Source organism: Pocillopora verrucosa, chromosome 3 (assembly GCF_036669915.1).
Source record: "Pocillopora verrucosa isolate sample1 chromosome 3, ASM3666991v2, whole genome shotgun sequence".
NCBI classification, from domain to species: Eukaryota; Metazoa; Cnidaria; class Anthozoa; order Scleractinia; family Pocilloporidae; genus Pocillopora; species Pocillopora verrucosa.
Genome location: NC_089314.1, coordinates 4038187 through 4054745, shown reverse-complemented (window position 1 = coordinate 4054745; position 16559 = coordinate 4038187). Strand labels below are relative to the sequence as shown.

Here is a 16559-nt window from a genome sequence, read left to right as displayed (position 1 = left end):
TCATTCTTTCAGTTAATCTCTTATTCATGCAATTACTTATAAAATAGAGTCATCGCTTATTGTAGCGTCTCTGTGGCTCAGCGGTAGAGCAAAGGATTCGGATTCCGAAGGTCTGAAGTTCGATTCCTCATGGGAACTCAGAATTTTTTCTTTGTCCCACGCTCGTGACAAGACGAAAAACGTCTCTCTCTACTTATAAAATGCTTACTGAGGTAATTTTATCTCCGCTATATCAAAGTATCATCTGAGCTACTATTTTGAAAGCCGGGTCGGTTAAGAAACCTCATACTTTTATGGCTAGAACCATATTAAGCGAGTCCCCGTCACTGGAAAGACGACTATTATGCCCTACTGAGCATAGTGATCTAAATCAAATTTAAAAAAAAAAAGACCCGAATAGTTATTTGCAAAGCGTAAGGAAAATACGTCTAGATTTGTTTTGGTCAAAGATTAACATATTTGGTATTTAAATTATGATAAGTAAAGAGAAAGAAGCCAAGGATTTTCGTTTGTTTGTATGTTCAATTTTCTCTCTCTCTCCAAGCATTAGAAAGAAGCCAATCGTAGCATTTCCTGTAACATGACTTATTGTGGCTCGAAAAAGAAATTCCCCGAGCGGCATCTAAAAAAATATATGCAGCATTACCGGAACATCTTGAAGCCAACATAAAACTCTGTCCGTGTCGGATAAATCTCGACAATCATGTCGTTGCTATGAACACGGGCATAGCTGACGACTATCTGATCCCCTTGGTCTTGAACAAGTTTGATGAAAAAACACAGCGACAACTGGCTGAGATCTGAAGCTATGGCTGGATTCTTCATGGCGTAATTTTCTGTAGAACGCAGCTCGGGAAACATCATAAGGTACTCTAGAACAGAGGAAATGAATTGCAGAAATTTTAGACAGTTGTTTGAGAAACTGTGCTTGTTTAATAAATTTTCCCACTCCAGAAGTATCCAGTATTTGTATAAATCTTCTGGTGTTCTTCAGAAATGCCGCACGCTTAACGGAGACGATAGCCCTGCAGCGTTCAATTGTAAGCAAAATAGAATAAGACTCCATCCCGTCTTGTTGTCAAGTTTTGTCTGACCCGCAGTTCTACCTAGGTAACTCATACTCTGCCCCGCTTTCTTTGCAAGGTAGCTGGTTCGGGCTGCATCCTCATGAAATATCTAAGGCCATTATGCAATTATTGACAATGTAGAATATGAAGAATCGTTGAATAGATGTCATGATTAGGGACGGTACGTTTTTTTCTTGGGAGTGGGGGGGGGGGGGTTTGGGAAATTTTGTATTTTTTTCTAAAAGAAGTGTTAGTCCTCCCTTGCGTGTTAATAAAAAAAAACTCCTGACCCCCCACCTTTAGGTGACTGACAAAATTGCGACCCTCCCCTCACTACTACACGGTATGTTCTATGCCATAGAAACCTCACGAAATTTCGCTTGTGGACGCAAAATGTTTGAATATAAATACATCTCGATATTGAATGTGAGCAAGCTAAAACAAGAAAATGCGAACAGTCAGTGTTTTAGAGCTGAAGTTTGAATATGGAAGCATAAACTTTGAGACTGGGTAATTCATTCTCCAGCTACACCAACTCCACGACCCTATCCCGATTATAGCAAACTTCCCGACTTTTACCGCTTACCAGGTACGAAAACACCTACGAGTGGCCGCAAACCCGATGATTATCAGCCTCGAGCTCAAATAAAACAGATGTTTCAAGAGGGTAAGCTCAAAGCAGGGGATAAAAAGGCAATCAAACAGGTTTCTGAAAAATACATCAAAAAAGCTTGTTGCAGATTTTATTGAGCATCTAACTGATATTGAAATACGAAAAGATAAGCGGCAAACAGAAATCAACAGGAATACAATGATATTTACTGAGAAGATCTCTATTACGTAGATCAGTTGACTTCCCTCAGAGTAGGTAAACTTGAACTTTATATTAATCACCACAATATTGCATTTCAAGTAAAGAAATATGAAAAAGTGAGGGTGGTGAAGGCACATACTGGCGGTAAGATTTTGACCTCTATTGTGCACGACAGTCTAAACAACATTAAACCAGCCTCTGCTCAACGTCAGAGTCTGACAGTGACAGTGACAGGGTAGAGCGCTTTGTTGAATCTAGAAGTAACTATTCAGAACTAAATGACTCAGGAGATCAGGCAGCGGATAGTCAACAGAAGCAAGAAGCTGAAGAAACGATACCTGAGTCTAGTACGTCTCGATACGGATGGAAAAGGACAAGAGTCCTCTGAGAAAAACTATGTGCCATAGCATAATATACACCTAGAAATGTAGCATAGAACCTATAATAAAACACCAAATTAAAATCGAAGTAGTGAAAAGAAAAACTTACTCTGTAAGAATAATAGAAAGCAACATCACAAAAAAGAAAAATTCTGCAAAAGGTGTGTAATCCTCCCCTTAAATAGCCTATAAAGAGGTACGACCCTCCCTTTGTTTACTTTCACAGATGACCCTCCCCTACGAGGTCCCAGCCCGCCCCCCACCGAAAAAAAAACGTACCTTCTCTTATGCGCAGGGTGAAGAAGGCAACAAATTAAATCAAGCTCTTTCAAAATTAGTCTTAATTTTCAGCTTCCAGGCGAAGTTATTCAAAAACCGAGCTCTAAAACAAGTTTGTTGAATTTGTAGCAATAACTTTTCATCTAACAGATTTTCAACGTATTCTTTGGCATTGTAAAAATTTTTCAGGGACCATGCCTTCAAGTTAATTTTCATTTCCGAGATAATTTCTTTTCTCCATAGCAGGGCAATAGGAAACTGAAGCGAATCCTGAGATCCGACTGGCTACCCGAGTGGACTAACAGAGTTAGCAATTTTTTTCGATAATGCCGGCGGTGGAGTCGCAAAAATCAGCTGAGGACAGACAAAACAAAGAAAACATAAACGACTGTCGTGGATTTATTGTGCTACAAACACAGTTGGCTTTCTTTCTCGGCTCTGGAAGTAAAATATCATTCTTGCTTCTTTTAAAATAAAACGAAATCGTTAGCTAAATGATAAATCCTTTATTGACAAAGCTTGTTCAGTCAAGATGACTGGACATTCGCTTCGCTCTTTTTCTCCCTTTTTTCATTGACCGAGAGGATGTCAAGGTCCATAAAAAGGGCAAAAGAGAACGAAGCTAACATTCAGTTGTCATGGTCAAAAACGTATATACATTGTCCGCCATACATTTGCATTTTCAGCCGACGAAAACGTGTTAGGAAACTGTGACGCATGCTGACCTATGCAAATTAGAGTTGACGGCATTTTGCTCAGAAAAAAAGGAAAAGATAAAAGCTGTCAAATTTCTATCTTCCAGTTGAACAGGGAAACGACGTAGGTAAATAGGTACTATTTCTCTGAGTCTTCAAAAAAGTTAATGTAATGTACATGTGCTGTATTTCAAGATTGCAAAATTAAGACAAATTTTGTAGAGCCACTTCCGAAAAAAAACAAAACAATGGAAATTAGTGGATGAATGATGTAATGATAGAAAATTACTCTTAATTGGCTAGTTTGCGGTTTCTTATCGATACGAGGAACTGTTTTAAATTTAACACAACAGCTCAGAACCCATTGAAAATTTTTCAGATGTAAGACTATTGCGATATAATCAGTAAAAGTTGATTTGGAGCTTGCGTTTATTTTAGATTGATCCACGTGGAGAAAGAGTAAACTCAACGGAGTCATGATTTTGAAACGACTCAGTTTAATGTGATGAAATTCACTCAACAGCGAGGTCTAGCTCGAAAAACAAAATTCTTAAGTTGAGAAAAAAATCTATTGGAGATATTACGACATCGACCCAAAAAACTGTGTAACGGGATTTCCCCATGTATAAGTGCATCAATTGTGGTCACGTTTGCCTTAAAACTTTAATCTTTTTGTGAACAAGTGTGACTTTCCTTTGACTTCGTAAAGGGAGGGCGCTTTTTAGGGCTTTTTATATATATCCGGTATAGGTGTCTCGGAAAGCTATTTCAAGTTATTTCCTTAACTCGAAGGCGAGATATTAACTGACCTATTTTGCATCTCTGTTTTCCTTCTGGTCCTGATGAACAACTGCAGTTATTATCAACTGATGTAAAAAGAATAGAGAAAGTAAATAATCATTGTAAAATTTTTGTTTGCAAAAATAAGTCAGAGTGAAGTCAAATGGCGACGAGTGATGGTTCTTTAGGAATCAGATATGACAAGCACGCGCGCGAAATATTTCTGAAAATATTGTTTTAGAAACCAAAACTTTACCTTTTTCGCAGTGGCTTCCTGTGTATGGTTTCGTACAGCGACACTTGTAGCTGTTTGTCCGGTACAGAGGTACACAAGTTCCATTGTTTTGACAGGGCAACTTCGAGCAAGGAGACTAAGACCGAGAAAATCAATTACTTACTCCCTTGATAAAAACCAGTTAAACAAACTTCGATGACGGATCGATAAAACGACTTAAAAATGGCTTCCGACGAGAGATGTATTAACGTTGAAAAGTTGAATAAAATTTGCTCAAATGATTTCAACTGGTTGTAGCTATTATCAGAATGAAATAATAAGAAAAAAATGATGATAAAGATAAAGTAGAAAAAGAAAAATTTTTTTACCGCAATACTGTAGTGATACCAAAGATGGTTGGTGATGAACTTGTCTGAATGGGTGTAATGGTCAAATGGAAGCAGTTCACATAGCAGATTGTCCATGTTATCATCCAAATCTGCCAGGTTGAAGGACAAACATGGATCCTTCTCCAGACACTTGAACGCGCACTCACAGGAGTCTTGGACCAGTTCTGTACCAACAGTTGTAACGTTTAAATGGTAGCCTTCGTGAGCAAGAAAATTGGTGAAGACAAACCCGACGTTTGGCGTTTGTCCTGTGTTCAAAAAAGAAATGAAGACGACCAATTAAAACGGTTTTGGCTCATACTTTGTTAAATACACGACGTAGAGATCAGCAAAAATAGAGCAAAAAGAACGCGAGTATCACTGCAACGGAAGGAAAATACCTTTTGAAGTCTTCACAGAACTCGCCAATACAACCAGAGCAAGAAAATTAGCAGATAAATAGAAAAAAGCCATCTTATTCTTGTAGCTCAAAGAGAAATGGGGCTTTGCATACATCTGCTTCTGTTGATGACACGATATCTTGTCATCAATTATTAATTGGCGGTCCTTTTTTTAAGCGTCTGGCCTCTTGTTTCGATTTTTTGTTTTCCTCTTGAAATGTTTTCAAGCGCCCCTGGGTTTCTTTAGCTTTCTTTGTAGTTGCTATTATTTTAGAGCGCTCTAGTTTTTGATATGTAAATTCAGGAGAAAAATAATGGTACACAAGGTTTTCTCGTCGCCCATGGCACTCTCTGAAGTCATGCATTGAATGAGAAAGTTCCCTGATGATATGTCGGATAGTTAAGCTACCAGGGGAGTTTTTAATTTATTATTTGAGGCTCTTGCGTTTCTTTACTTTTCTTTGCAGTTGCTATTATTTTAGAGCGCTCTAGTTTTGATATGTTAATTTTAGGAGAAAAATAATGGTACTCGAGGTTTTCTCGTCGGTCATGGCACACTTTGAAGCCATGCATCGAATGAGGAAGTTTTTTTTATATTTTTATGAAGCTCCAGCTTCAAAGAAAGCTAGGCAAATATGTTTTAACCCTGTTTTCCTGCCCCTCCTTGTCATAGTCTGAAGCCTTGCATTGAAGATACAGTACTGTAGTTGTTTGATAGTCAAACTTACGAGCAATTATTTAATCATAAGCCCTTGTTTTACAAGAAATCTTTAGAGACCCGATTTCCTCGTCCCACTTGGCATTGTCCGTAGTTTTGAATGAAGACAGTCAGGATTATTAGGAGGGTGAGCTTCGTTTATTTACTCATGTTTTTTTGAAAGCTCTGTTAAGAATAGAAGAATAACAGAATGTACTTTGTTTGTTTTGAATTTAAAACACTGTTAAGAATAGAAGAATGACAGAATGTACTTTTATTTATATTGAATTTAGGTTTTACTTCCAGCCAAAACGCGTAGATGGCAATCATTATGTTCATAATGTTTCGCCAGCTAGTTTCATTTGCTATACTCACGGCTACTTCTCATGCTGTTAGGCGGGAAGTAAGTCTCCAAAGATCAGCATGAAAAATTATATTGTAGAAGAACAGATAGAATAATCAGTGTACAAGGGAAATAATAATTAAAGCTTAAAAACTGGCCAGTATTTGGTTGTTAATTCTCTGAAATATATTTGGCAACTCTCACTGTGATCGGAGAAACGGCGACTGAGCATCACCCGCAATAATTAAATGCTTTTGCCTGGGGTTAGGTAGTTTTTTTTTTTTTTTTTTTTTTTTCCGTTGCGAAGCAAGTAAGGCATCGAAAAATCATGCATGCATTTAGTATGCACGTATTTCGGACTGCCACGGTTGACTGGGTCTGATAAAATCTTCAGCGGTTAGCTGAACAAGCATTTATCTTCAACCTGGCCTTAGCTTGGCCTTAACACAAATGCTATTCATGGATAACTAAAATTTAAAAGTAATCTGACATTTTTTATTATTATTACTATGTTTTTTTACACTTGGCGGGATGGAAAATTGTCAACAGTTTCAAGTCCATTTTACCTTACAATGATGGTAAATATGTACGCCAACTCCGTATATGCTCTGGAAATTAATTAAATTATACTGTTTTGAAATGCAGTGATGATCAATTCTTTATGTAACACTTATTAAAATTGCAAAAGGGATTTACATAACTCTTCGGGGTGTGAACTGAGAGAAGAACATTCTGCTGGCCACTTAAAGTTCATCCTTTCCTTTTAAATGGGTTATATGGAAAATAGTTTAAGGCTCTTCGAGTGGACGAACGAATCTTCGTTTCTTGTGGCGTACAGCAAGACATAGTAGTTTAGAAGTTTCGCCATTGTACGAAAATAACAAACTTTCCTTCAACTATTCGCACTAAGCGCGCAACGAAGGAGATAAAACTACAGCAAAATACAATACATGAAATCATTATATCGCTGGCAGCGCCCGTGGACAATAGGAAGCGAATCCTGTGTTCGAGCTGGCTACCCAAGCGGACTAACAGTTTTCGTAATTTTTGGACAATGCCGGCAGTGGAGTCGTAAAAATCAAAACAAAAAAAACAAAACAAAGAAAACATAAGCAACACTCGTGAGTTTATTGTGCTACAAACACAATTGGCTTTCTTTCTCGGTTCTTGAAGCAAAAAAGCCATTCTTGATTCATGTTTTCTGAACCAATCACAGTGCGAAGTAAAACAAAAAACAAAAAAACAAAGCAATATCAAATTCCCTGTAAATCGCTTAGAAAGTTGGTCTATTGACAATCGTTCTATCAGAATATTCGTCCGGCCATGATCGGCGAGAATGAGGAAATGCTACCGAAGTGTGAGGTTTGAAAAAGATGGAGAAAGTCATTACAATTCTCTGACATGATTATTTCACGTTGTGCAAGTCTGCAAAAGTAGCAAATTTTCAATCAATAAAAGCTTTTCACCCCACAACAGAAAATGCGACCAACGTTATCTTACCTCTAACTCTCACACGCTTTTATGATTTATCATCAAAGTGATTTCAGTCAAATTGCAAAAGCAAAACATTTATCTGGTAGCCCTTAATTTTTTAAGTCTTCAGAAAGCACTACGCTAAACATTCAATCAATCAGGTGCTGAGTATAATCGTAGGTGTAATAAACCCCGATTATAGACAATCTAAACGGTCCCGAAATATTGAAAAATACCAGGGTGCGTGGAAATACAGTGATTACCATTATCTCGCATAAAGCTTCACAGATCAGATTCCTTTACTGGGTGGAAGAACCCTCATACACCCAAAGTGTGGCTTCATAACTCAGTTAGTAGTAGCGCCCGGAACCTGCATGGTATGTATGGTTTTGCGGTAATTTCTCTCTAATCACTGCAACGATCAGTAACATGTTTAAAGATATAGTTGCAGGAATTGCAACGAGGGTGCTGACTACTGTAGCTTGAATGGAGGCTATGTCATCTAGGTAATAGGCGAAGGTTTGATCATGAGGACAGGAAAAGGACATGATCTTTGCTGGGTCCATCAATTTCTGGTCTATTTCTTACTCCGTCCTCGAAAAGAAACGATTTTTTAGAACAATTCGAAGAATAATCGAACCATAGAAAATTGGGGGTTTGGCAAAGGGTTCCAATGGAGTGATGGCTTTCACAGCTAAAATTTTGGCCAACTTACGGCTAAAGATTATTATCTCTCCATTAAGGTCACCAGAAAAATTTTACGGTAGATTTTTTCTTATGACTAACGGTTGAATTTCAAAGTTTTTACGCTTCACGGCTAAATAGGAAAAGGTCTGGCTAACGCTTAACTCCGTTGAGACCTTTTGCAATCAGCTTTTCATCTATCATCTGCAAATTTACTTAATTTATTCGGTTTCGTAAGGTGGGTTTGTTCGAACAGCATATCGGTCAAAAAGTAGACGAAGCCACTTAGAGTTATTATTTCGAGCGACTTCAGTCTGAGTGTGATCGCCTTCGCTTGAAATTCTTGATATGTTCCCGCTGATGTATAGCGAAGACAAACAAACATTTTTCTTGTCACTGATAGGGCCTTGCTATAATCTGAGTAAAGCCACGGTTACGATTTGAACTTCTTTAGATTTAAAAAAATTGATTTTTCAGTCTAGGTCTTCTGACAGGAGTTTAGGCGTCAGGTGGGTTTTGGATTTTGCCATTTGTCAACAGAATGTTGAATTAGAGGACTCAAGTCGCACTAAGATATTCTCGAGTGGAAAAACAGGATGATATCAAGATCTCTGCTTGCAATATCAGTTCTTCCATAATCTACTCCTTTTCTTTTAATTAGTTTTCTTTTTAATGCGTTTTGTACGTCGTTGGTGTCAGCTTACCTTTGTTGCTGTTCTGTGATGTCTAAAAACGAGCTTTCATCTTCGTATACTTACTTCAGTTGTAGAAAAATTCTTCAGGGGCTGTCAAAAGACAAATTGAATTGTAGCGTAGATTAATCTGCTATCATGGGACATTGATTGATCCGGATTTTTTCATGAAGAGCTCTACATACGATCACAGCTCATTATTTTATGCACCATAATAGGGACAATAATCTTAACACAAACAGATTGGAAGCGTTGTCTGTGCTATTATTTGTAGGCAATACCTATGTCAAAAATATACGAAAGTGCAGGGAACCAATTACGGATCTTGAATGGATCTTTTTGATACTAAAGAATATCATGGAGCAGGTGATTACACTGAAACAAACAGCGACAAACTTCTTTAATTTCCCCATTATCTTGGTGTTAAATTGTGAAAAACATATGACGAAGGAAGCCCAACAATAAAAGGCCTTGTAGTTTGTCATTGGATTCCTCGTAACCTTTTTTCTTATCAATGTAATGATTCCATTCGCATTGGCAGAACAGACTTTTGCTTAAGTTGCTGGATATCTCACAATTCCAACTCTATGTCTTGTTGAAAAGAGTGTTTTTGGCGCTATGCTTATACATGTAATTCGTGTTTTCCTTCATTTTTTCACCTGAAAGATTAGAGAGGATTTAACTGGGAAAATCGCCTTTCAAATGAATTCAGGTGCTTTATGAAAATACCTGCCTTCAAGTTATTTCGAAGTGTTCGACATTTTTTACTTTACGTCTTTGTATGCTTTTTGTCTTAATGATATGCTTTTTGAGTCTCCTAACGCTTATCTAGAAAAACACAAATATAGTTGACTCTGATAACTCGATCACCTCGATAACTCGAACCTCCCGACAACTCGTAGCAATTTTCCCTTCAAATAATTCTCTATATAATTTGACCCTCGATAATGCAATTCACGTCGAACCACGTCTCTCAGTACTCTAAGATAAACAAGAAACAGTGTACTGCAGTCCAAAACATTTCGTTTATCGGTGAAGCAGCCATGTTATCTTTTTCACGCTCAAGGGTAAATTGAGTAGACGGCTCTATTGAATTCAAATGCGATAGGAGGCGCTCTGGTTCATTTCCGGATACCGCAAAAATAACATCGTCGACATATCGTTTCCAGAAAAAGGGTTTAACCGGTGAAGTGGCCAAGGCCCTTTTGTTCCACGTCTTCCATTGCCATTGATAGTAGGTGCCGTTGTATGCAAATTGCGTGGTTTTGAGGCAAAAAGACAGCAGATGAATGATATCCTCCAGTTCTTTGTCCTAGGGAAGTATCTTCTCTGAGTCTCTCCTCCGCAACCTTAACGTCAAGATCAGGTGGGATTTTCGTGAAGAGCGAAACAACGTCGAAAGATAGTAATTCTTCACAAGCGTTAAGAGTTTTATGTCTTAAGAAATCCGCAAATTCGCAGGAATTTTTGACAGAGTGTAATAAGTATCCCCAACAACAGGCGACGATATTTTCGCAAGAGAACCAGAAATGCACAAGTCGGAGAATTAAAAAAAGAGACGACAGGTCTCAAAAGAATTCCCGGTTTACGAATTTTAGGTGAGCCACAAAAACGTGGACATAAGCCGTCACTACTGTAAAATATCTTTTGGGTATAGTCACCACTCTTACAGGTTTTTTTCAAATCAAGCGACATTTTGTTTAACTTTCTTTGAGTTTTACTGGTAGGATCAGAGTCTAAGACTGCATACGTACTTTCCTCATTAAGCAGATACAAAGCTTTGAGGTGATATTACTGTTTGTCCATAAGCACAGCATAGTTACTCTTGTCAGCAGATAATACGAGCCTGTCCGAATCCTTTTTAATAGATATAAGCGCATTGAAAACATCCTTTTGAATGTTTTTGGGAGGAGGTTTAGCACGCCTGAGTAACGGTCATCGTTGAATTGAGAGATGCTCTCCTCGACAGCGGCGACAATTTCAGCAGTCGGCATTTTGCGAGGAGCAATAGCAAACTTCAGACCCTTCTCTACACCATTCCGTTCTAGCGCGGATAACTCCTCGGAGGAAAGGTTCATGACCCATTTATCTTACTGAGTAAATGACGGAATTTTCTGCCGTGTTTCTCTTTCTGTTTGGTAAATGTCTGTTGTTCTTTCGAACAGCAGAACTCCTCGACCCAGGAAGTTTCGGAGTTGTTGATCAAAGCAGAGTTCATTGAGTGAACGGGAGAATAACGCACGCAAACACAGTTTGGAACTGTGATATTCATCTATTCGTAACTTTAGAAAATAATAAGCACTTTTAGCACTCCGCAAAGGAGGCCGAAACCTTAAACTCGATGGAAGCACATAGTTTTCTTTACATAGGTGATTGAAATACAAATGATACACTTCGTCAGAAAAAAGGCAGCTAATAAGTGATCGTATAAAAGGACCTCTTGTGGCAGTGTTAAGATCACCCCTGATGAAGGCATTAGACAGGAGTGTACAAATGTTGGGTCTATAAATCGCAACTTCTTCGGTTACATTCATTAAATCTTTAAACCAGAGTAGCATCAAACTATGTCTGAGTTTTGATTAGTTTTTAAGGTCTTTTATAGAAAGACGAATAGATGACGTTACTGTTAATGATATTTTACGTCTTCACAGCGTAGAAAACAAATGGACTCTATGTTGCCGTGGCTCTTTTTAGTAACTGATCACGAAGCACATCAAAATTTGGTAAGAAAATCAGTGACACACTCAGCTGCGCACTGTGTGTCAGTTTCTTTCTTTCTTTATTAAGCGGTCACCCCACCATTCCCCGTGCTTAGCTGCTTAATACAGGTTTGACTGCAATTTGCATAGTAATCCCTCTCTTTTCTTCCCTAGCTTCATTGGCGAGTTTTATCCCTTTATCCTCTTTTCCCTTCTCTTTTATTATCCGCGTAAAGTAGCGCCTAGAAATTCAGTGAAGAGCAAAATTCCGACGAAGTGGATATATCTTCAGCATTGCCACTCGAGGCCGTCATATTCAGTATGGTGTTCACGTCCGAGCGGGCGAGGAACCTGGGGCACATAAACATCTACAAATACGTAAATGCTTGATAGATCTTGTGTTGAAACGTCACGTGCGTTTGGCCTGGCCTTAAGAATCAGCCTACACCTTTTTTTTCTATTTACGACTGCGAGGAGCTAAGATTCTCTCAATCAATATGGTTATTGTCAATCTTAATGTCAAATTAGGGAACGGACATGGCGCAGTGGTGAGAGTACTCGTTGTCCTACCACCGTTGCAGCTTAGTGTCAATTCCTGGACCTGCTGGCGCCACATGTGGGTTGAGTTTATTTTTGTTCACGTCCTTGCTACGAGTGCTTTTCTCCCTCCACAAAAAACCAAAGCTCCACAATCCAATTCGACTTGGAAACAGTGGACAAGAAGAGCCATCTCATTGAATGTTAATCATCAAATTCTTTTTGTTCTCATTATTACGATTTTTATTATGACAATGATTATGATTTATATTTATATATATTTACATTCTTGTGCATCAGCTGGACGCAAACCATGCACCGAGGGCACCAGTCACTCAAGTCAATCATTTTGTTCATACACCAAGCACCTTTCTGAGGATTCGTGCAGATCCCAGCATGCAGATCTTTTGAATCGCTGTAACAGCAGCTGTTTCTGATACCTATTATTATCATTAGTTTTATTATTATTATTGTGCAATGTACGAAATAGATGCCAGAAATTGAAAAAGCGGAAAGAAATTCGTTAACGTTTAGAGATGTTTAAATGCTTTTAAATAGTACAAGCAGTGCAGCAAGAGTTGTTTGAAAAGGAAAAGCTGTCACCGTTTGCCCTTTTTCATGTTTTCAATGTTTCAATGTGCCTAAATTTAATCTGTCCCGGAACGTTCCACTTACGCCGGAAACAACAGTGGCTTCAACATTGGAAAGTCAAACATTTAAACAGTACTTCGAGCTTCGAGTCAAATACCCGTTCCTTTCCTAACTCTGTGCATACTATTGAGGTTAGTTCCCATACCGACCTGTTCGTGCGTAGGACTATCTATAAATAACTTCAGTGGAGATCACATATCCTAGGCCTGGATCAGGAATATACATCTCTGTCCCTGAAATTTCATTTGCTTACTTACATCATGCTTTTTTGACTTTCGTTATCTATTTCGTAGGTACACCACGTGATTCAGCAAGCCTATAATATATACTCTAACATAAGGAATTTTACATCAAGTCTAGAGTGTTTGATCTCTAAACAATTTACTTCACGGTTCTTCAACTGTGACATTGCCATGAGTAAGATTTTTGAATACAGACCAGTTAAGAACAGAACCATAAGGTACGCTGAAATTTGTGTACTGAGCGGCAATGTCGCTTTCGGACAGAACTTTATCCCACATGTTAACACTTGCCAATCGGCCACGAAGAGTTTGCCTACGAATAAATCCTCCGCCAATAGAGTCTTGGTCTTGTCCGAGCACCAGGAAGCCGCCAGCCGTAAGTGTAAAGTTCTCAGTGGCATTATTTGTTACCTGTCCGGCAAATTGACCATCTTTATAGAGTTTCGCTACTCCTTGAGTATTTTCCCAGGTGAGACACACGTGCTGCCAGGTATCATCGTAGAGATTTGTCGAGGTAAAACTGAAGAAAAAACAAAGAACAATGCGAACAAAACAAAAGTAAATAATATTGTCGATCATTCAATACCCTCCATTTTCATTGTCAGCAGAGTCATTCAGTCTGTCAGTCAGTGGTCAGTCAGTCAATCTGTCAACCAGTGAAGTCGGTCAATAATCTGTCGGTCAGTCAATCTTCAAGCTTCCATTTGTTCATTGCTTTCATTCATTCATTTCAATTTCCGCTATATCAAAAAGTATGATCTGAGCTACTATTTCGAAAGCCGGGTCGGTTAAGAAACCTCATCCTTTTGTGGCTAGAACCGTAATAATCGAGTCCTCGTTACTTGAAAGATTTTAATGCCCTACTGAGCATAGTGATCTAAATCAAATTTAAAAAAAAAAAGACCCGAATAGTTATTTGCAAAGCGCAAGGAAAATACTTCTAGATTTGTTTTGGTCAAAGATTAACATATTTGGTATTTAAATCATGGTAAGAAAAGAGAAAGTAGCCACGGCTTTTCGTTTATTTGTATGTTTAGCTCTATTCCTTTCCGCAAAGCGTTAGACATTAACTATCTAGGAGGAAGAAGCCGATCATAGCATTTCCTGTATCATGATTTATCGTGGCTCGATTAAAAAATGCCCCGACCGACTTTTAAAAAAATATATGCAGCATTACCGGAACAACTTGTTGCCAACATAAACAATTATCCTTTTTGGGTAAATTTCGACAAGCATCTCATTGTTACGTTTCTTGGCATAGCTGACGACTGTCTGAGCTCCTTGGTCTTGAACAAGTGTGATGAAAAAACACAGCGACAACTGGCTGAGACCTGAAGCTATGGCTGGATTCTTCATGGCATAATTTCCGGTAGAACGCGGCTCCGGAAACACCATAAGGTACTCTATAACAGAGGAAATGAATTGCAGAAATTTGGAGTTGTTTGGGAAACTTTCTTCAATGAATTTTCCTTCCTCAGAAGGATCCAGTATTTGTATACATCTTCTAGTGTTCTTCATAAATACCGCACGCTTATCGGCGACGATAGCATAACAATATTCGATTGTAAGCAACCTAGAATAAGACTCAATCCCGCCTTCTTTTCAAGTTTTGAACGACCCGTAGTTCTACCCAGGTAACTGATAGTTTTCCCCCACTTTCTTTGCAAGGTAGCGGGTTCGGGCTGCGTCCTCAACAACTATCTAAGGCCCTAATGTAATTATCAACAGTGGAGTATATGAAGATCGTCGTATAGATGTCATGGTTATTGCATAGGTGGAGAAGGCAAAACAAGTAGTCGTCACTCTCAAGTGAATAGAATGTCGGACGTGTCTCTTAGCCTGTTCACCTCTTTTGTGTTTGTGTCTGCATGTTTGCGCGGGTGCCTGAATGGGTGTGTGTTCTCTTCTATACTTCGGCCCTTACCTCACTCGCTATAAAGTTCCATAAGGCAAAACATGGACGCATCGCATAGCTTATCCACCGCCTGTTCATGCGTGTGTGCGTGTGTGTGTGCGTATGCGTGCGCGAATTTCGTTGGTCTTCGTGAAGAGGAAGTGGCTCGAAGGTGGGATATTAACTGACCTATTTTGCATCTCTGTTTTCCTTCTGGTCCTGATGAACAGCTGCAGTCATTATCAACTGATGTAAAAAGAACAAAGAAAATGAATAATGATGGGAAAAAAATTCATGTTTGTACAAACAAGTCAGTATGAAGTCAGATGACGATGAGTGATGGCTCAGTAGGCATCAGATACGACAAGCACGCGCACGAAATATTTTTAAAAACATTGTTCTAGAAACCAAACCTTTACCTTTTTCGCAGTGGCTTCCGGTGTATGCCTTGGTACAGCGACACTTGTAGCCGTTTGTCCGGTACAGAGGTATACAAGTTCCATCGTTCTGGCAGGGCAACTTCAAGCAAGGAGACTGAAACCGAGAAAATCAATGACTTACTTCCATGATAAAATCCAGTCAAACAAACTGCGATGACGCATCGATAAACGACTTAAAAAAGGCTTGCGAGGAATAAAAAAGGGAACATAAAGCTAAAGAGAGATATTAATGTCGAACAGTTGAATAAAATTTGCTCAAACGACTGTAACCGATTTTAGTTATTATCAGGATGAAATGATAATAACAAAGAAACGAAATAATAAGATAAAGTAGAAAAAAAAAACTTACCACGATACTATAGTGATACCAAAGACGGTTAGTGATGAACTTGTCTGAATGGGTGTAATGATCAGATGGAAGCAGTTCACATAGCAGATTGTCAATGTTATCATCCAAATCTGCCAGGTTGAAGGACAAACACGGATCCTTCTCGAGACACTTGAACGCGCACTCAAAGGAGTCTTGGACCAGTTCTGTACCAACAGTTGTGATGTTCAAGTAGTAGCCATTGTGAGCAAGAAAATCGGTGAAGACTACCCCATCGTTTGGCGTATGTCCTGTGTTTGATAAAGAAATGAAGATGACCAATTAAAATTGTTTTGGCTTATACGTTCTTTAAAACATAATTAGATATCAGGAGAATAAAGCAGAAAGGAACGCGAGCATCACTGCAACGGAAAAAAATGATACCTTTTGAAGTCTTCACAGAGCTCGCCGATACAACCAGAGCAAGAAAATTGGCAGATAAATAGAAAAAAGCCATCATATTCTTCTAGCTCAAAGAGAAATGATTTTCATGGGGATACATGATTTCGCAATGCCACAGACATGCAGCATTAAGCTTTTACATGGGCTTTGCAAACATCTGCTTTTAATGACTCGATATCTTGTAATCAATTATTAATTTGGTTTCCTTTTTTAAGCCTTTGGCCTCCTGATTTGCTCCTGTTTGTCTTCCTCGGTAAATGTTTTCTCGCGTCCCTAGGTCTCTTTATCTTTCTTTCTAGTCTCTTTTATTTTAGAGCGCACTAGCTTTTGATATGGAAATTCAGAAGAAAAATAATGCTACAAAAGGTTTTCTCGTCGCTCATGGCACCCTATGAAACCACGCATTGAATGAGGGAGTT

At 38.6% G+C, this 16559-nt stretch overlaps 1 protein-coding gene across 1 annotated transcript; it reads right to left on the bottom strand.

Moving 5' to 3' along the window:
* Nucleotides 1-13181: 13181 nt before the first annotated feature.
* LOC131774478 (C-reactive protein-like) lies at nucleotides 13182-16248 on the bottom strand. The gene is made up of 6 exons (XM_059090507.2): nucleotides 16123-16248; nucleotides 15721-15989; nucleotides 15351-15465; nucleotides 15121-15177; nucleotides 14215-14440; nucleotides 13182-13557 (listed from the first exon to the last, which is right to left on the bottom strand). The coding sequence occupies exons 1-6, from the start codon at nucleotides 16196-16198 to the stop codon at nucleotides 13182-13184; spliced, it is 1119 nt and encodes a 372-aa protein (XP_058946490.2). The 5' UTR covers nucleotides 16199-16248.
* Nucleotides 16249-16559: the final 311 nt, after the last annotated feature.